We start from the raw sequence: 21,034 nt of genomic DNA, 5'->3' as shown, positions 1-21,034 counted from the left end.
ACACTGTGTGTCAAGCCATGTATTTATCTCCAGAAGACACATGAGAAGAAAATGATAATGAAGATTTGGAATCAGAGAGTTCTTCTGTGGCAGATAGTCCAGAGGAAAAGGAAATTAAAGGTCAAAACACTGCAAGCAGATTCTGACTCAACAAATCAGATCATGTTATCAGAAGTCTTTGTGTCACTTACAATTAGTTTAGAGGTTTTAGCAAATAGTTGCAATACAAAGATTTGACCCATTAAGAATCTAATTATATAAAAATCAGTATAAAATACTAATCATAATATTAAAGACCTCAAATTTTCCTATTTAATACTATTCAACCATCATAAAGATCTCAAACAACATATTAGATATGGAGAAGATATAATAGGCTTAATAATTTTATAAATCATCAAAAACACGGATTAGATAGTTCTTTCTCTAATGCGGACGTTAATTTTTCCTAATTAGCCTCTCAAGCTTCAGCAAATCCACACAGCTTTATGAAATTTAAGAAAGTACAAATGAGAAAATGAGAGAAATATATAAATAAGAAATTAGATGAGTTACATATAGTAAACAAAAAAAAAGGATAAAAATGGTTTAAAAACTCTTTTGGTTCAAACAGTCAAATGAACCATTTGAATTAAATCAAATTTCACCCTTAATTGATATCGATCGAATTCAACTATTCTAATCGTACATATCTCGTATCGAATGATATAGTGTAAACCTAGCATAAAGATGGTCCGCAATGTCCTTTCTGAACGAGATGTATACCACAATACAGTAGACCTGAATGTTGATAAAAGATAAATATAAAAAATTATCTAAGAAGATATGATTATATGCTAAGAAATAAATATATATACTTGTTAAAAGATGTGAGACAAATTACTGCCGATTGTTAAAAAGAGATAGCAAGAGACCAAAAAGATCTTGCTATAAATTATAAATAAAATATTTAAATACTTTTAATTTTCTTTTTTCTTACAGAGAAGTCAATGATGATAAGATATCTGTGTAACTGAAGGATTATAATTGGAACATTAAGTTGTTATTATTGTTGCTGGTGGTGTATAAATATATTTAATTTACTTTATTTTTGGGGCATATCAAAAAATAAAAGAATCTAACTAATCAATTTGGTAACATAAATGCCCGCCTTGGGTGACGACCCACAAATAAAGGACAATTCTTCCCATACCCATTCGCCACCTTCCAGTGTTATCAGAGAACAAAAGCGGGACCCATATAAAAGGCCCTTATACGTGTCTGTATCGAATCGTAGGGCTGGTAGAAAATGCAGGTACGTTTATGGGCCCCATGCGACGGTTCGATGCCCATCATCGCCGTTTCCCCGGTCGCCTTCAATCCCTTCCCTATAAGGGAAGAACGAAGAGGCGAACCCTCACTCACAGCCGATTTCTCTCCATTCATCCTCGTCGGCGGTGTTCCGTGATCGCCCTGTAGCAAAGGGGAGAGGCGACTGATGGCGGACCCCCTCGACGCCCTCCGAGCCCTAATGGCTTCCCACTCCCCGCCTCTCGATGCCCTCGTCGTCCCCTCCGAGGACAACCACCAGGTCACCACCCGTCCCCCTCTTCCTCCTCATCATCATCATAATCATTGTCATCATGTTGGGTTTTGATTCCTCATTGTTTAGATCGGAATTCGTTGATTGGTTCTTTCGTGTCAAGAATCCCTCCTCATTGTATCTGGACTCGGATTTGTACGCTTTATGTGAAATTTCCCTCAGTTTGCTTTGCATTGGTTGTTTGGTTGATCGATGGAATTGGGCAGAGGGGTAATTGTCGTTTGTTTGATGGCTCGTGATCCTTTTGATTCGCAGAGTGAGTATGTCTCCACGAGGGACAAAAGGCGTGCCTTCGTTTCCGGATTTACTGGTAGTGCTGGTGAGTTTCTTTCTCTCTTCCTCTCGGATTGTTGATTCACTAAATTCAAAGTTTAGGGCCATGACTATTTTCTTTTTAGCATAGTAGCATTGTGTTTAATTACATTATGAACAATGAAACCTTACTTTAAACGGAAGTTGTGCTTGCAAAATGTAGATTAGCTCAATAGAAACATATGTGTTATTTATAATTGAGTTGCTGAATCTTGTGGATTTATCTTTGGCTGCCTCTTTGTGGTAAAAATGTCAATTTAACTCATTGTTTCGCACCTTTAGAGGCATTAGTTACCCTGGCCCTTTATAAAGAATGTTTGATGACAAGACCATTTAGACAATGGGACATGTGCATCTTCCATTATTTCCACATGAATGTGTCATGAGAAACCAAACATTCTGCATCAAAGTTTTGTTTTCTGTTTCCATGTTGTTTTCACATAACATTTGGTCAGTATGGTATAACACTGAAGACAAAAAGGATTTGACACTTAGATGGGTACCTAAGTCAGATCTTTGTTCATTTCAGTTTGCAATATAAGGTTGAAGTTTCTTCATGTTAAAGAATATTGGCAATTCCTTGGAGTTCCAAAATTATATTTGGTTGCTCCTGTACACTAGTGTGTAGAGAATAAAAAAAATTCAAATGAACACCTCAAATGAGGTACATACTTCATATCTGTAAAAATCTTGCCAAGGATTATTGTACTTTTGCATTGTGCTTGTTGATATCTTTCTAGCAGAGTATGTATCTATGTCGTGCAGATTGGTACACCCCTATGATGGTTGACACAAACCATAAATGTTATTGCTATATTTAGTATGGGTTGTCAGTACTATAATAGTGTTTTTGTAATTTGACTTATATTCTTTCTTAAGATTTTGTTGCACTTTCCTTTGACCATGATGTTGGCACTAGCCACTCATAGCTTGATTGATTTTTGCAACATCCACCTCCTTAAGTTAAAAATTTGTCTTTGATCTAAATATAATCATATCTTTATATCCCGTTATTTTTATTTCCATAATATATTGAGTAGTACGACACTTTTATTTTTTAATTGTTATTCATAATATCATCCATTTTTGGAGTTATGGTAATAATACATAGCATGGAACTAAAGTAAACACTGAACAAATGTGTTATTCACATATGTTTGAAGAATTATTGCCAAGGAACTATGTTTTAAAAAATAGTTGTTGCATGCAAATTCCAGGTTTCACATAGTGCATATGCACTTCATATTAAAATATTAAGAATGATAGCAAATTTTAATAAACTCTTAAAGATATAACTAAATAATAGATAAATAAGTGCTACATTTAAATCAAGAACTTATTTAAAATGTGTAAACTCTTTAAGAAACATCTAAAAATATATGACTAAAATTATATAATAGTTGACTATGTTTTACATATGACAATAATACTTAATTTATCAACAGAATACATTGGAAAGGTTTTTAAGTTCTTATGTTTTGATCTGCTATGGTTTAGTATTCACATAACAATAATGCAAATTTCATGGGGTTACAAGTCACAACTTATGTAGTTATCTTATTAGATAAAATACATGTCATAACAATGGTTCTCTTTATAGGTTCGTATCAGTATGCCGATCGATCGACGATATGGTACATATTGCTTCGTACCGATGTACCATCCGTTGATATGGCAGGGCATATTGACGACACAAAAAAATGGTCGAAATTGGCTCTAAAAAATTTGAAAAAGAAGTTAGATTAGGGTTTTTAAGTTGAAAATAAATATAAATTTAGTGTATTTTAGTAAGAATAATCTAAATTAGGAAATAATAATGGTATATATGTTTTTCAGGCTTTGAGGAGTAATTTTTTGGTACGTTCTGGACTATCCTTTCGTTGATGTTGAATTATCTACAAAGAAATGATTTAAATTATTAGATTATTTGTTAAATAATTTAAATTTAATATTCAAATGAATCAAGTAATCGATCGATGGATATATCTGGTTCTATCACCAAAAAGAACGACGGGACTTCACGGGCGCTAGATTGGGGTCCTCGATCTTATTATTTGTATATCCATTTGATATATTTGTTGGATCTAATCCTTAAATTGATCTCATGACATATTATATTGATACACCATGTCATTGGTGCATCAATGTGGTGATGGTCGTAGTTTGATCGTTGTGAACCACACGTGTTCGAGGTAGCTCCTAAGACATGTATGATTGTGGCATGTATTGATGTGGAGGTTGAAGAATATTGGAATTTCTACGTTCACCACTGATCTGTTGCTCTGTAACATAAGATCGACCAACGTACTCTTGCTTGGAGAAGAATGACTAACTATCATCGTACTGTTGTTGGCCGTAAGATTCTTCGTAATATGATGACTGTGAATACGTTGAGCTCCGCTCTGTGTTTACATTGTGTAGGCTTTGCCGTATTTGTTCAAATTTATTTATTGCCTTTCCCTTCCCCTTCCGTGTATAAACTTGATCAATACTTTATCGAACTCCACGATATAAATTTTGGGTGGCATGCATAAAATTCTACTCCTTGGTCTATGCATAACCCTCAAATTGTGTAGATGGGCCCATCGACTCCCCGATGTCACCACCATCATTGGTTGAGGCACTACTATCCATGTTGCTACTATGTCTCCAGACCGAGCAGGTTACTGAATGTAATTAAAAAGGTGTCTCGTTGCTCAACTCGTTTATTTCCAATGGTGTAGTTGATGCTACTGCCTTCCCCTTTGTCTTTGCCTTTGCACGTTGGGTGGACGACTTTGACGGTTGGGTTTCTCTAATTCCTCGAGTAGTTTGACTCAACGTTGTCCGACTCCTTCCACCACGTTCTGACCGAGGGTGATCTTCCTCTTGTTGGAAATTTGCTTTCTCTTCTTTTGTTGCCTCGGTGATAAAACACGCAACACCCTTGTGTGTCCGTCCGCAAAAGTCAGCCTTTCTGAAACCTCCCGTGGTCCCTTAGGACCTACAAAAGAGAAAACGGGTTAGAGGAAACGCCACACTCGGGATCCACAAGCAATCATTTCAGAAAACACTTCATAGCCAATGCAAATTACAAATAAACTTTACAAGCTCTGAACGATTGCACAACAAAGGATCGAAAATGGTCCACTACAGATCGAGAATTGGGGTACTCGGTTTCACCCATTCTCATAAGAGCTGAGAAGGCAAAGGTCTTTTTGGTTCATGGAGGATCACAAGAGAGGACGTGGAGGATCTCTTGCCGCATCAAGTAAATGATCTTTTTGGTTTGTCGTTGCTTCGACACACTCTTAACATATATTATGAATCTTTGTTGTAGAATTGGAGGTTGATGGGATCAATCTCTAGTTCCTTTGGATCGTTGTCTAGCTCATCAGCACATCGTAATTTTAGATGTATGTTGTAGTGGACATATACCAATTTCTTTAATTATCTGTATGATAGTCTATTGCGAACCTTCGTGTGAATCAATATGAACGTCGACCAGTTATGTTTGCAACCACTTGATGTTATCATTTGTGAAAGTACATAGACAACAACATTCCTCAAATTTGGTGCGTCCTCTCTAAATTGTAGCCATCACACAATTGCAAAAAGGATATAAATAGGACTTTATTTGCATGACAAATAATTAATGTCAAATATAGTTTATAATCAAATAATGAATGTTAAAGTACATTGTCGGATAATAAAGCAATTGTTTCTTGGAGTAATCGACTCTCCATAATAGCATCGGTTGCATCAGTTGTGTTTGGCAATAGTTGATATATAAATCAAAACCTAATTAAACCAGTTATACCATCACAAACATGTAAATCACCTTAATACGCATGAAATATAGATATTTGACTCGTGTCTGATTTTGAAAAAATCAACATTAAACATATTAATCATAACATTAAAGGCCTTAATTACTCTCTTATTAACACTATTTTGTCATCATAAAGACTTTAAACAACATTTTAGATATTGAGAACATAGAATATTCTTAATCATCTTATAAATTATCAAAAATAAGAAAAAACACATACATTTGATTAGAGATTTCTTTCTCTAACTTAGGTGTTAATTCTCCCTATTTAACCTCCTAAGTTTGATCTAATCCACAAATCACAGCTTTTTGGAGTTCAATAGAGTGCAAATGAGAGAATGAGAGAAATATATGAGTGAGAGAGTGAAAAGGGAGAGAATGAAGGGGTAGAAAGGGTTTAAAACCCTTTAGATCTGGTTCGAAAGATCAAATGGATCGTTTGAATTCAACAAATCCTAGCCATTGATCAGTATCGGTCGAAATTCGATCGTTACCGATCGGTGCAGGTCGGTAACAGTGGGATTTCGATCGTTTTGATTGGTTCAGATCTTGTATTGGGTAATACGGGGTCCCCTATTATGGACTGCTTGGCACAGGGTGGCACGGTGAACCATGGTCACAACTTGGATGATCATCTTCTTAGATAAAATTGTTCCTATCATTTTTTTAAGATTTACATTTGCTTAAGCCTTGATGACATTGGGATAGCTTTCATTTTGTTTGTCTATATTCTCCCAGATTTTTATAATAACTAGATAATTTTATATCTTTAATAGGTTTGGCTCTTATAACAATGAATGAGGCATTGCTATGGACCGACGGACGATATTTCTTGCAGGCAACACAACAACTGAGTGAAAGATGGAAACTTATGCGAATTGGAGAAGATCCACCTGTTGAAAATTGGATGGCTGATGTAAGACATAATTGGAAATTTTAGTTGTTCCTCGAGATCTGTTTTCTATATTATTTGTGAATTTGCTTAAAGAGCAGTACCTGCTGCATCTTGTTTTTGTTGTTCAGTTGTTAGAGTTAATGTTCGTACCATAAAGATTTTGAAATATTAGTCAGACCAGTTTGTGATGATAAGTAGTTATAAGTTGGTCAAGGACCAAAACCAGACCATATAGTTCTACAAGGATTAGAATTTCTTATTTTATTTTATTTTCAATAATATTGGGTGGTATAGGTCAATGTACCAATTGTGTACCAGCATCACATCCGTCCATCAAGGTGTTGATTTGGACTTTGATTTTGAACCTTCCTATCATACCCTGCCAATTGGCGTGGTGTTTTGCCTCATTTACAAGCAGTTAAAATGAAGTTTAGAAAAGGATTGTAATATTTTTTATGCATATAAAAGCTGGAAAACTGAATAAATGTAATTTACTTATTGCTTATCAAATATGAGTGTAGAAGCACCAGTTGTCTATATGGCAGAGCATGTGGTGTGTTTCCTGCTGCATGCTGCTAATTTCTCTGCATGCTGGAAAACATATTTTCCTGACAGTTGATATGATTTTCGTGACAATTCTGAATGATATATTCCATTTGCTATTTGTTGATCTCATCCGCAATCAGAATCTACCACGCAATGCTGCTATAGGATCAGATCCTTGGTGTGTTTCTGTAGAAACTTATCAGAGGTGGGAGCAGGCTTTCTTAAAGAAGAAACAAAAGTTAATTCAGCCGTCCACTAATATGGTAGATATAGTATGGAAAGACCGGCCTCCTGCCGAAATTCTACCTGTTAACATACACCCACCAGAATTTGCTGGATGTCCTGTAGCAGAAAAGTTAAAGGATCTGAGAGCAAAACTAATTCGTGAGAAAGCTTATGGTATAATCATCAGTTCACTTGATGAGGTATGTACTTCTACTTCTGTTTTCTGTAAGCCTCTGACTACCTTTTATGTAGTGACCTTGGTTTTGCTGCAACTGCTTAACTATTCTTGAGATAGCTCCTTTTCACTTTTTGGGGCATTCTGTAGGTTGCTTGGTTGTACAATATTCGTGGAAATGATGTGGCTTATTGTCCAGTAATTCATGCATATGCTGTTGTAACCTTGGACTCAGCTTTTTTTTATGTGGATAAGAGAAAAATCTCTTCAGAGGTTAGTTCTAGTTGAATTTTTCTTTAAATGCTCTCATAGCGATGGTTCATCTATGTTTCTGGAAATTTTTTATCTCTTTCTCTCTTTGGAAGAACCTTTTATGTCTGAATGCTTGATACATCAGTTTCTACATTGCTATAAATTGTAGATCTGTGGTACTCACAAATAGAAACACCACAACTAACAACAAAATTCTAATTCCATATTATGCGGATGGGTTTATAAGTTCATGCCGATGTATATGTCATAATTATTGTTCCTCATTTCATTTGTTTAATAACTTGGAATTGTTATGTTGCATAGTTCGTGTCCTATAAATTGGTTGTTTGTAAGGCAGTATTGTACCTTAGATTACCTGACAATTATTATTGCTCAGTCTAATTATCAGTTCTTGACTACTTATTCAAAAGTTAAATCTTTCCACTGTGTGGTCATCGTTTCATCTTGTTCTTCTGTTAATGTGGAAGTTCATGCTCACAATGAAACAAATTATTTCAAGTGCAATATGCTTGTGGGATATGGATACTTGATCCATGCCCAATAATGTGAATAAATCCCATAAATGGTCCAAAACGGACCCAAAATTCTTGGTATGGATCCTCTTTTTGGGGCTTACAGGTTATCAGTTCTACGATACCTCTGCCTATAAAGAGATACATTTTAATAGCTTGTATATGATACATTATTTTGATGCTGTAGAATTTGAAGTTTAAAAATGACTTTGAAGCCTCAGGAATTAAGAAAGGTCAACTTCTAGTGTCACTACCTCTGTTAATATTTTAAATCGAGGACAGAAGATCTTGGTGAGTACCTGGAAAGCATATGTATTTGACACATCTAACATAATTCATGAGACTGGATGCTGGAGTCAAGCCCCATGGTGTATTGGCACTCTTTAGTCCTCTTCTCCATTTTGACCTGTGTTAATTAGAAAACTGATATATGCACATATTTTTTTTCAATTTTGTACATGTTAAGTATACTGCATGCAGATTGTAGGTTCTTGATTGCTTTTCTTTCGTTGTTGTTGCTCATGACAGGTACTCCATTACATGCTAGAAAATAGAATTGATGTCCGGGACTATGACATTGTTGCCTCAGATGTAAGCTTGCTTGCATCTGGACAGCTTATGGGGTCTTCTAGGATCATGTTATCTGGAACTGAATCCCATGAAGCAAGCAAAAATTCTAATGGTGTGCTTGGAGATGATCGAAATGCAGAGGAAGAGACCAAGCATAAAATCATCTGGATTGACCCCTTCTCATGCAACCTTGCCCTTTTTTCAAAGCTGATCCCTGATCAAGTTTTCATGCAGCAATCACCTTTGGCTCTTGCAAAAGCTATTAAGGTATATTAGTCAAGATAGTGTTTTCATGAATGATTTTTTAAGCATTAAATGTTAGAAAGGGGACACTTTCTTAGTCTTGTATGGTCATGTACAAGTTTTCAGACGAAACTTTATATATAAGTTGTCTTAATTATTTAAAACTTTAAAGCGGTTAATCACTTTTATTTTTAAAAGAAGTTGTGAGATTTGAAACTTAAGATGACCTTTTGGTTTATGCCAGATGAATATAGGGTTTGAAATTTTGAGTAATGAAAATTATGAAATTTGAATGACTTATTGCCTTACGTATGATGAGTATCTTTCCTTCTTACTTTATAAGTTTCATCATTGATGATCAAACTGCAGAATCCAGCAGAACTGGATGGTTTAAGAAAGGCACATATTCGAGATGGTGCAGCTGTTGTCCAATTTCTTGTTTGGCTGGATAAACAGGTTTAAAACCATGAACTTAAAACTTTCATACTTAATGTAAATTATAAATTATGGTATTGGATGTTGAATTTGTGTTGATTGTACTACCAGTAGGTTTTAAGGTGCATACTATATCAACAATGATCTGGGTGCAAACTGCACTCCATTCTGGTATATAAAAACTATCTGCATGTCTTACATTGGCATAGCACATGACTTGCAACGTGTACCATGCTAGTGGCTGGCATGTGCTTGGTACATGTGTGCATTCTCCTATAATCATGTAAGTGAACTGGGTATGTATCACACATCATGTCTGTGTAAAAAGTTTATGCATATCTTAGGCCCATCCATAGTACTATGGCAAGTGGTTATGTGGGTATCTCATTGATTTTATTCATCATTTTAGTTCATCACTTTGAACATGTATATTCACTGGTTTTTGAAAAGGTATGACTGAGTTCATTCTACTGATTATATTTGTTGAGTTGATTTTTGTTGATGAATACAAATGGAATTGGCGTTGAGTTTATATTTAAAGTTAAGACTGCATATATTGATCCTCCCCAGACTTCTGCATTGGCAGAAACCTCATGTGATGGGTATACTCTTTTCTTTTATTTTTGTGGATGATAATATAGTAAAAGCATGCCTGTCCATAACAAAAGTTTAATACTTCTAGCATGGTAAACTGAACCTAGCTGATGTATGAACTGAAATGTGTGAGACTGTTCAAGGAGGTGGCTCAGGGTCTAGCCTCTCTTAATAGTTTCATTTATTTTGGTAGTCAGTAGTGGGAAAGTGAGGCATATTATCATCTTTTTGTTGACTCATGGTAGGAGAAAATTAGCAAATACTATGAGGTAGTTCTTCATCACAATATCAGTAATTTTTTATTTTAAAAGTCTTACAGGAAAGATTTATTCAGAATGTAAGTCTACTTTGTTGCAATTATGGGGGATCATAACTACGGAGAGAGAGAACTGATTCTGCATGAAGAAGGTTGAGGCTTTTGATTATGACTGCATTATCCATCTTAGTTTTTAACTTATTGTGCTCCTTGATTACCTAAATAATCTTAGTATGAAACTTCATTTAATGTTGATAAGGCAACATTCAATAAATCATCCTGAAGCAAATTAATCTTAGTATGAACCATCCAGGTTAGCATTTTTTTTCCAGGCTTGAAAGCAAATTTCATCCTGAAGCTAAATGGAACAGGAGAGGCTACGGTGCTCTCTGGTTCCTAGTTTTTCAGTCAGCTTATATTGTTGAATATAGTTCTCATAACTATGCTGCACCTTTTGTGAAGAAAATTTAAGTTCTCCATCTATGTTCTGAAGAAAATTTAAGTGTGTCACCTCGCTTATTGTTAAATCCTTAATCTACTATGTTGGCTGATGGTTTCTGTTTAACTTGCAAGCAGGGCTACCAAATAATACAATTCCCATATATGGATCATGCTTCATTAGTGTAATTAACATTGTGTTAAAAATTAATAACCTTTTGGAAATAAGTGTTTCAGCTTGACATGAGGAAGCAACAAATAGAAATAATTGTTTAGTTGTACTATCTTGGTTTGTCAACAAGTAGTATCAAATGTCTTTTATATAGCGTACATGCTAGATTTTTTGTAAATCTTTTATATAGTATGTATTGTGTAGTTAACTTCTGGAATGAAGGTGTTCTTTTTAGTTGGATGCTGCCTCTATTAGCTCAACTTCATTTTGTAGATGCAAGAGATCTATGGAGCTTCTGGTTACTTCAGTGAACGAGAGGGGACACATAAGAGAAAACATTCGTAAGACACCATACAATCTACAAATACATTTAGCTTTTTACAAAATCTTCAACACCTCTTCTTAGATATATACCACTATTTACCTACTTTCACAAGTTTCATGTGAAAGTGTAATTTTAGTTAACCACTCCCATGAATTTCATGTGAAGATTTTTAGTCAATTACAAAAGAAACTGTATGGTGATAGCAAATGTTACGCAATGACCACCCTGATCATGACATGTGCATGAATGACTTTCTGTTAGTGTTCTTTGATTTTGATTCTGATAAGTTGATTCTTTTCAAATCATAGGTTCAAGTTAGGATGACTAAACCCATGTTATCACCAAGAGTTTTGTTCGCCCATAAGTTTTAGCATTCATTAAAACCAATTCTATATATGCTATAAAGCATATTATTTATTTTTTTCCCTTTCCCATTCTTAATACTACTATTGGTTGATTCTTACAATTAATAATTTTTCCTTCATTTAATCCTTCATTGTTGTACAATATGAACTGTGCCTTGGGTTTTCATTTATACTTTTGTGACTCTTTTCTTACCTTGCCGCTAAGTCGGGATTAATTTTTTGACCAACAGGAATCTTTTTCCAGATGGAGTAGCACATCTCTGTCTTTGAAGCTTACCTTGGCATAGTTCCTGACTTTACAGCCTATCGAACCTGACTTGCACTACACAAGTTGATTAAAGTTGGTTTGAATAAGCTCTACCATCTAGCTAGGACACTTTGAGCCAATTAGGACATCTATGCTGTACAATACTTGTAAACGTCATAGGTTGATTTTTTTCGTCACAAGGAAATTAGAGATAGGTGCATCTATGTTTGTGCATGAATTAGTTCATATAGGAACATGTTTTGACCAAACACGTAGCTGGTATGCATTGGAAAATATTTTGCATCTTTGTCCTAAAATTGCAAGCCCTACCAATTTTTTTCATTTGTTTTCTTTTTCATTTTCTGAATCTTTGAGGATTTTCCATGCTTTATTAATAGTAAATAATGAAGATAATTATCATGACGTGCTAGAAGAACATATTTATGAATGGGTTAATTCCATCCACCTTTCCAGATGTATGCAAATGTCAAACTTAATTGTTTGTGAAAAGTTGAGTAGGAACAATTAGCCTTTAGGTTTGGCATTATCTTGACAATGGTTTTTAATTTGTTCTGTGTACCTATTTGGTCGTTTAAACCTGAACCAGTATGTGCACCAGCTAATCTCACCTAAAATGGTTCAAGATGTGTTTACAACCTGGTGCCAGTACCAAGGTGTCTTTTTTCTTTTAAATCTCAAGTCTCAAGTGTTCTCTCTTTCTTTCCTCTTCTTCCTCCATTTTCACTCTGGTGTGGACAGGTCCTGCTGCCTTCTCATGTAGCTGTTGTTGCCTCCTTGCATCACTACCTCCTTTGATATGTGTTGCTGTTGCTGTTATTTTCTCCTCCTTGCATCGTCATATTCTCTTTTTCCTCCTCCAGTACATGGTAATACTTCCTCCTCCTTGTCATGTCACATCCTGCCCCTCCTTCCGTAGATGTCACCTCCTCCGGTGCATCCTCCTCCTCCTCCTCTCTCTCTCTCTCTCTCTCTCTCCTCTTTACTCTTTACTCTTTACTCTAGGCAGTGCTGATCAATATTGACCCATACCAACTCTTGATATGCCAATCAGTGCCCAGTCCCTATTACAAACTAGTATTGCTTCCGGACCAAAATTTTAATCCTTCAACTTGACATGTCAATAAATTGATTGTTAATTCGTTCTATTTAGTAATTTTAGTGTGCTTGTATATTCCACACTTGCTTGCCCTTGGTTACAATTACAACACTTGCCTTAATACATTTGCTTTTATGTTGATCTATTTCTTTTTGCTAGCCCTTGCTTGTCTTAATATGGTTGTATAAGGTTTTTCAATTATTTTATATCTGAGTAGTGATTATTCCAGTTTCTTGGACCAACTTTTGGTATCTTGGATGTTGTGCAATGCCAATGCCCTTATTTTTCTGGTGTCACTATATAATCATGTCTGTATTTGAATAAGCCATAGAAGTACTTGTTTCATACATGTTTCAAGGATGATTTTCAAGGTTTATTAATCTCTCCATAGTTTGTTTTAATTTCCTGCTGAATGGTGGTGAAAGGAAATTAGCTAGTGTCTTTTTATCAAAATTCAAAATTTTGCATCTATTTTTTTTTTGTCTTACAGATTCAAATGCATGGTCAATCTTTCTATTTGTTTCTTTGCCTGCATTTGCTAGTTTTTCTTTCTCACCAAACATTTTCTAGTTTGTGCAGTGATACGTTGAAATTGACAGAGGTATCTGTGAGCGACAAATTAGAAGGTTTTCGTTCTAAACAAGAAGTATGCCTCGTTAAACTCCTTATCTTCTGTAGCACTAAAATCATTGCCACAGTAAGCTCTGTGATTGAATTTTCACTCCCGGTTGTGGGATGCATAGCCTAGGACAAAATATTGGCATTACAAAATCACTGTTGTATGTACTATGTATTGCTGTTCATGGCACATTTTGGTTCAAATTTAATAATGACATCTTTGCTTTTCTTACGTGAATTGTAGCTTGGACTCTGGAATCAAAGATATTTCTTTTCCGTTTTACATCAGCATCTGATGCATCTTCTTTGGCTGTCTTAACAAAGTTGCTAGAACTAGAATTGGTCATGGAGTGATACTTAGACTTTTGTTTCTTGGATTGTTATTTGCATGAAATTTTGTATATGATTATTGCTAATCGATTGGCATGATTTTTTTCCAGAACTTCAGAGGGCTGAGTTTTCCAACCATTTCATCAGTTGGTCCCAATGCAGCAATCATTCACTATTCTCCTGAAGCAGATACATGTTCCGAACTTGATGCTGACAGCATTTATCTTTTTGATTCAGGGGGACAGGTTTCTATGATGCTTAATTTTAGTTCTACAAATTTTAATTTGCAGTTCCATCCATGCTATTTCTGGTAAAACTAAATTTTCTTCAACTGATTGGCATCTATTAACACTGCATATTCTTTAAAGTATATAGATGGAACAACCGATATAACCAGGACTGTGCATTTTGGCAAACCTTCAGCTCATGAGAAATCATGCTATACTGCGGTAATAGGAACTCTTTCATATTTAAGATTGCTTTGTCAAGTAAATAGGTTTTGTTTTTCTTGTTTCTACATTGGATAATAGATATTTGTCTTTTAGCATGCAGAAGTTGATTATATTGTTGTAAGATATTATTTCAGGACTGTGCACCTCAAATTCCTTGAGTGTCAGTGTACGAATGTCATTACATATGTTTTCCAATAGTTTAAATAAAATTTCAGGTTTGGTTTATATAGGATGTTTGGTTGCTTGTACAGATGGTGATATATCTGAGTTTTGACACTGACAAGAACTTGTTTCTTGGTGAATTGAGAAGGGTAGAACCAGATGCTTTTGGGTTTATATTATCATCCTAATTTTAGGCTGTGAACCCCACAAATTATAGAAATTAATTAAGGTCTAGCTAGCTCTAGACCATGCACCAGTCCTCTCTCCTGTGTCCATTTAGGGTTTCGTAAAGGAAAGGATGAGGTTGAAGTTGAACAATAAACTTAGGTTGATGCATCATGCATTCTTAATGGTTTTGGTTATGCTATTCCTTCTATTCTTTTTTATCTTTTGGTTTTTAGGAAGACACCCAAAATATATATACTTTCCTTTATATGTTCAGACTTCTCCAAAGAAACTCGTCTGAACTAATTCTTTCGTTTGTGTGATGATTTCCTTAAGCTTGACAACAAAAGAAATATAGGCTTGGTCTCGAAGTGACTCAGATAAGATGGATATGATGATCACAGATACGATGTGTGTCTGGACTCTAGACTCTAGAGACAGTTGTTTGAACTTTGAATGCTACTTTATGGAGAGATTCCATTAAACTAGAGGTCAATTGAGTGGCACACCCATGTAATAGTCATGTGCCATGTAAGTAATTGTTATCTGCTCACATTTAATACGTAGTTGATGGACATTGGTTCGACAAATTGAATTGTCAGTTTCAAGACTGGGCAGTGAGTCATCATAAATAATGGCTTATGACTTTTCTTTTTCCTGCTGAACATGTTAAATAGAAGCTTATCAAATACTCTATGAACATTTCTCTTTTTCATTTATTTTATTGAACATTACCTTTATTATAACTTATAAGTTGGTTGTAGACAAAAGTGATGCTTGTTTTCACATTGTATGTTTAAGGTTCAAGTACTTCTTTTAATATATATTCTTTGATGTATCCTTTCTGTTATAACCGCTAGTACTTGTCCATCGACTGTATCTGATAGTTTACAATAAATAGGTCCTCAAAGGCCACATTGCCTTGGGTAGGGCAAGATTTCCAAATGGAACCACTGGTAAGATTGATTTAGAATGCCTACATCTAGTACTCTGACAACACATTCAATTGCCTTATTGGAATCATTGCTTGTCACAGGACATGCTCTTGATATTCTCGCTCGGGTTCCTTTGTGGAAGAATGGTCTCGATTACCGCCATGGGACTGGTCATGGGATTGGATCTTACCTTAATGTTCATGAAGGTAGTAATTTGTTCTTCTGTTACCTTTTTTCACAACATTTGTGATCCAGGGAACATTAGAACCCTGAACTTCATCTTGTAGGCCCACATCTAATCAGTTTCAGACCTCATGCTCGAAACGTGGCAATTCAAGCATCGATGACAGTTACTGATGGTAGTATACATTCTCAATCTGTTTAGTTACTTGAATGGCAATGTTTGGTCCTTTTTCAAGTTCTTGTTTTTAAATTGAAAGAAATTACTAATTCATTTATATCCTCCAAGGTTATTCAAACAGTAAATACCTCTTTATAAAATCTGTTTTCTGTTTTGTCTATTCTAGATTACTACATGCATAAGTCTTTTAGAGTTTATGTTTTATTTATGTATACATATCTAGATTGCTCACGTGCAAGATTTGTCAATTACTTGCATAAGTCATAGGTTTTGGAATTTGAACTTAAATTTCCAGTTAAGCATTGTATTTGAAGTTTCTGTTTGATAATTCTCTCTTTTTACCTGCAGAACCTGGTTATTATGAGGATGGAAATTTTGGTATTAGATTGGAGAATGTTCTTATAGTCAACAAGGCAAAAACATCATTCAACTTTGGTGAAAAAGGTTATTTAGAGTTTGAGCACATAACTTGGGTAAGTTAACTACCATTGTTTTTGAACCCTTTTGCCATGGTTCTAAGTAATCGATGACTCAAGTGATTGCTAAGTGTTCATATTTTCTTTTACGAACATAAGGCTGGGGTTGTGGCTCATTGTTGTTTATGTCTTCTACATTGACCCAAATTGCATCTTACAGCAGAGATTTCTGTTGAATCTTCTGGACTTTCCCTGTCCGTGGAGTTCCAATGGCTGTTCTTTTGTCATGGAAATGTGGATCTTTCTATATGCCAATTAGCCTTTTGAGCATGTTAAACCTCTTGTGCTAAATTTATATTACCTGAAGGTTGATACTAAGTGCTGCATGTTGAATGCTGGTAATTCTTTGTCTTTTGATTTGCATAGTCCACAAGTAACCGCATTTTAATGTTAAGCATCTCGTAGGCATCTTCTGTTTGTGGCTAGTCACCTTCTATTTTATTACTAATACGTATTGATCTTGCATTTAGTAAGGATATGCCATAATGGTTTAGTGCGTGAGATGTTCGGCATATAAAAATGTGTATGGTTCAGTGAGGCTACATATTGATGTTATCATACAAAACAATTACAGTATGCCAAAACTAGCATTTTTTCAAGGAAACACCTACCTATGATTTGTCATCTACAATGGTCACCTTCAAAAGCTCAGCAGACTTTACATACGTAGTTATTGACTAACCTCTTCACTAGTGTATATCTTTTGAAAAGTAATTGTTCAACACTAGTTTCATGATCATGCCATATCTTTTTCCTGATCTGGGGTTGGGTGTCTTAACCCGCCTATGATATTTTATCCCCTCTTTTCACAACATTTCATCTAGTTATCTCATGAATTAAAATACCATTCAAAATTTGCCCACGGTTGCCATTTCATTCATTATGTTGTTTATAAACATCTTAAGAAGTTAGTCTCACATCACCAGATATCATGAAATGTTAGGTGTCAATACAAAAGTTAGGCAGCTAGTTTTTCACCCTTAGTGATTTTTTTATTTAGTCTCATAATATTTGTTCCACTGTTGACTTAATATCTTATTAGTGAACTTTCCTTGTGCTTCCACTTTTACAGGCACCATACCAGAAGAAACTGATGGATTTGACATTGCTGACTCCTGAAGAAATTGAATGGATAAATCTCTACCATTCCGATTGCAGAGAGGTTTTAGCACCATACATGAACGAGCAGGAGACGGAATGGCTTAAGAAATCAACCGAGCCCATCATCATAGCCAGCTGAAGCTGCTCGAGGCTCTTATCAGCATACTATTCCATGTATGTGGATCCGTTGGCTGCATCAATAATCTTCAAGTAGCTCTAAGATATCTTGAAACAGATAAAACTGTCTTTTATGTAGTGTCCTTCCTCGTTTGAGAATAAAGTTATATATACTCCGTGGTAGTTCGACAATAGATCTGGGTGAAGGTCTTGTCGGCGTTCAACGATTGAACTTTAGGCGTGCATGAGAGAGTGCAGAATGAACTTTTAATAATTATATGTTTTTTCTAGATGGATGTTAATCGCAATCGAATGGTCCAAATTTACACTAGATAGAATATGATATTTGCATCTATTGTGACCTCATTTTTTCGTTTTTCTATAAATGATTTTATCTTAACCATCAATCATCATGTTTGGTGGTCAGAAAATTAACTTTATGTTTCTGCTTATTATGTGATTACATTTGCAAGAGCTGTTTCTTATTACAATGCCATTGTCATTCATGAGTTTATGTGACACTCTTCATAATAAACTTATCATGCACATCTTTCCTTCAAGATTTGAAGCACCAAAACCCTCTCCTCTCTGCTTGAAAGCAATGAAAGGCAAAATGAAAAACCATTCAACGTTGAAAGAGAACAAACCATCAAGATTTCTGCTTAAGTAGGCTTAGTGCATCAGTACGAGATTACAAACTTCACATCAAGAAGCCAAAAGATAGCTCAAGCACTTTCACATTCACTTTCACTTGGGCGCCATGATTCCAAGTCGCAATGTGAGCTCAAGTTCATCCAGTCCAACGTCATGGATCCTCTCCCCCTCCCAAGCTTTCACCCTACCACTCTCGAAGTCGAACTCCATGCCCCCTCGCCCCTTCTCTAGCACCTCTCCTCCTGGAAAACTTGACATGGCACCCGGGTTGACGAGGTTGTAGGTCGGCGATGCTGGAGCTGTCATCTGGAAGTTGATCCTGCGGCCAGAACCAACACTGGAGGCATCAGATTCATCACATTCAGGTATTGTCGAGGGTTGTTGCCCGTGAAGGCAGCCTCGGGTCGGGCTAGCAGGAGCAGAGGCAGCGAACAGAGCATGGGGGAATGAACTGTAGTCCCAGTCCGGTTTCCTAATCTTAGGTGGGCGGGAGGCGGTCGGGGAGGAGATGGGCGGCGTAATGGGTGCGCTGTTAGAGATTCGAAGAGGCGGAAGGGTGGACAGATTGCGGAGGAACGGGAGGAGGCAAGAGGGTCTGACAGAATGGTCGTTAGAGTTATCGAGGCGGCTAGGGCTCGGGAAGGAGGAGGAGGATGGGCTTGCATGGTAGGACGGGACAGGACTCGGGAACGAAGACGACAGTGGGCTTATGTTCGTCGAAAGGCCTCCTGCTGCAGCCTCCGGTGGTGGCGGGTGGAATCCCTGTCAAAAGATAAGAAGGAAACAGATTAGAGGCAAGAAGAGTGTCTTTAAATGCTATGCAAGTCCCACTGAAGCTTTCTCTGTCTCAAATGTCTTCAATCATCAGCTCACAGAATCGTCTTTAAACTTGGAATGCTTTCGAGTTTCTTTCTGTTCATCAAATCCTCCATCGAATGACTGATTCGCTTTCAATAGCATGCTTTGCAGGTGCTCTCCTCTCCAAAGCAGGATGGAGAGTAGGAGGAAAGATCAGAGACCCACATGTTCTGGGCATCAGAGAGAGTGAGCAGGTGAAAAGCAACCAAGTCATGACAGTGAATCCCAAACTTCAAGAACCCAATCAGAAAAAAGAACACCATCATCATCATCTATCTTGGATTGAACGAGACAATCCAGACAAGACCATGTCCGATAAAAGTGATCCGGTCAAAGGTGAAAAAGAGTTGCCAAGGTAGACATTTTCTGGCTCTTGATCAGTACTTCGAGAAAGAAGGAAGAACAAAACAAATGTGGCCAGAGAGGTAGAAGAACACCAAACACAGCAGCAAGATTCCAAGTTTCTTCAAGATAGTACAGTCTCAAGCAAACAGAACCAAACAATTTCTAGTGAAATCAAATAAAGATCATGAATAACAACCAAGGAATAGAAGAACTCAGTGAAGGACAAGATCAGGAAATTATATGTTTCAGCAACTGAAATAACCCTACAAATTTGCTACCAGCTGAAAGGGGAAGATGTATGAGCATATCAAAAAGGATCTGCAGCAAAGAGATCGATTCGTCTGGTTGCATCATTCCGAAGGAGGGCTCATCAACATCAAATTTTGGGGGTTTTTCCACCATCAAAATCAAAACTTGTGCTTATTTCCAGAATTAGTTTCTCAAGATCGAACAGCTGATGAGGAAGAGGAAGAATTGGAGAAGGTAGAACGAGAGAGACGAGACCTTTCGGTAGGTAGTGCCATCATCTTCGACTTCCCACCCGGCCTCGCGGCAGAGGGCCTTGAGGACCTCGTTGTTGTCGCAGTGTTTCGGCAGCTTGTAGTTGCCAAGCGTCCGCAGCCCAGTGAAGATCTTGGCGGCGATCGCCCTCCGGCGCCGCTCCCGCCGCTTGTTGTTCTCCCTCTCCTTCCACGTCGGAAGCCGACCCCCTCCCGACGTCATCCCGGACCCTCCCCCTTGCCACCACCAACCCCTCCTCAGATCCCCCCACCTTCCCCTCGTCTACCCTCTCTTCCCGTCCGTCTTCCTCTGTTTCACCTCTCAAAAACCTTCCTTTCTGCCTCGAAATCGGAATGGAGGTGCTGCTGGTGTGAGGCGAAGTAGTGAAATAGCAAGCTTTTTCGTCTTCCTTTCCAGTTTTTCCTCCCCTTTTCCGGCTCTCTCTCTCTCTCTCTCTCCTTCGCCTGTTGCTTTTGGACAGCGGAGTGAGTACGAGATCACTCACGAGGAGATTACGGTCTTCTTTTCTTGCAAGGTTGCAAGCAACAGAGTCGCTTTGGTGCGTGTGAGAGAGAGGTCAGTTCTTTCTTTCTTTCTTTCGGGTATGTATGTCTTTTGCTCCCAGATCTGAATCCAGTAAGATTACGGATCTAAAACGAGGATTCATACCCAATTTACTATCGAGTCGGACTCATCTGCAGACATTAATTATTAATGTGAATCCATAACAACACCCAATTCTATAGGATTAAGCGATATTTTTGGATCGAGTTTTGAGTCATCAGATCTCTTTCTTTCTTTCGTACGTAGGAGTTCATGTCTTCGATCAATCTACATTTTGTGTGAGCTAAGAGTTTAGCTCACGA

General features: G+C 36.8%; 2 protein-coding genes across 3 annotated transcripts; one reads left to right on the top strand and one right to left on the bottom strand.

The window, feature by feature from the left end:
- Positions 1 to 1,339: 1,339 nt before the first annotated feature.
- On the top strand, positions 1,340 to 18,100 carry LOC135645780 (aminopeptidase P1-like). 2 transcript variants are annotated; one of them, XM_065164501.1, is made up of 16 exons: positions 1,340 to 1,570; positions 1,838 to 1,901; positions 6,482 to 6,621; positions 7,287 to 7,571; positions 7,697 to 7,819; positions 8,860 to 9,168; positions 9,514 to 9,600; positions 11,313 to 11,380; positions 13,673 to 13,739; positions 14,152 to 14,286; positions 14,410 to 14,490; positions 15,722 to 15,776; positions 15,857 to 15,961; positions 16,043 to 16,114; positions 16,465 to 16,589; positions 17,665 to 18,100. In XM_065164501.1, exons 1-16 carry the CDS (start codon positions 1,478 to 1,480, stop codon positions 17,830 to 17,832), a joined length of 1,977 nt encoding a protein of 658 aa, XP_065020573.1. In that variant the 5' UTR covers positions 1,340 to 1,477; the 3' UTR covers positions 17,833 to 18,100. The 2 variants fall into 2 exon arrangements, with proteins under 2 accessions (XP_065020573.1, XP_065020572.1); XM_065164500.1 differs by having other exon boundaries at positions 1,382 to 1,570; positions 13,664 to 13,739.
- A 341-nt stretch (positions 18,101 to 18,441) lies between these two features.
- On the bottom strand, positions 18,442 to 20,747 carry LOC103995790 (protein BZR1 homolog 1). The gene is made up of 2 exons (XM_009416485.3): positions 20,172 to 20,747; positions 18,442 to 19,226 (listed from the first exon to the last, which is right to left on the bottom strand). Exons 1-2 carry the CDS (start codon positions 20,388 to 20,390, stop codon positions 18,558 to 18,560), a joined length of 888 nt encoding a protein of 295 aa, XP_009414760.2. The 5' UTR covers positions 20,391 to 20,747; the 3' UTR covers positions 18,442 to 18,557.
- Positions 20,748 to 21,034: the final 287 nt, after the last annotated feature.

The sequence above is a fragment of the Musa acuminata genome, chromosome BXJ3-8 (assembly GCF_036884655.1).
Source record: "Musa acuminata AAA Group cultivar baxijiao chromosome BXJ3-8, Cavendish_Baxijiao_AAA, whole genome shotgun sequence".
Taxonomy (NCBI): Eukaryota; Viridiplantae; Streptophyta; class Magnoliopsida; order Zingiberales; family Musaceae; genus Musa; species Musa acuminata.
This window is presented reverse-complemented; position numbering and strand designations above follow the sequence as displayed.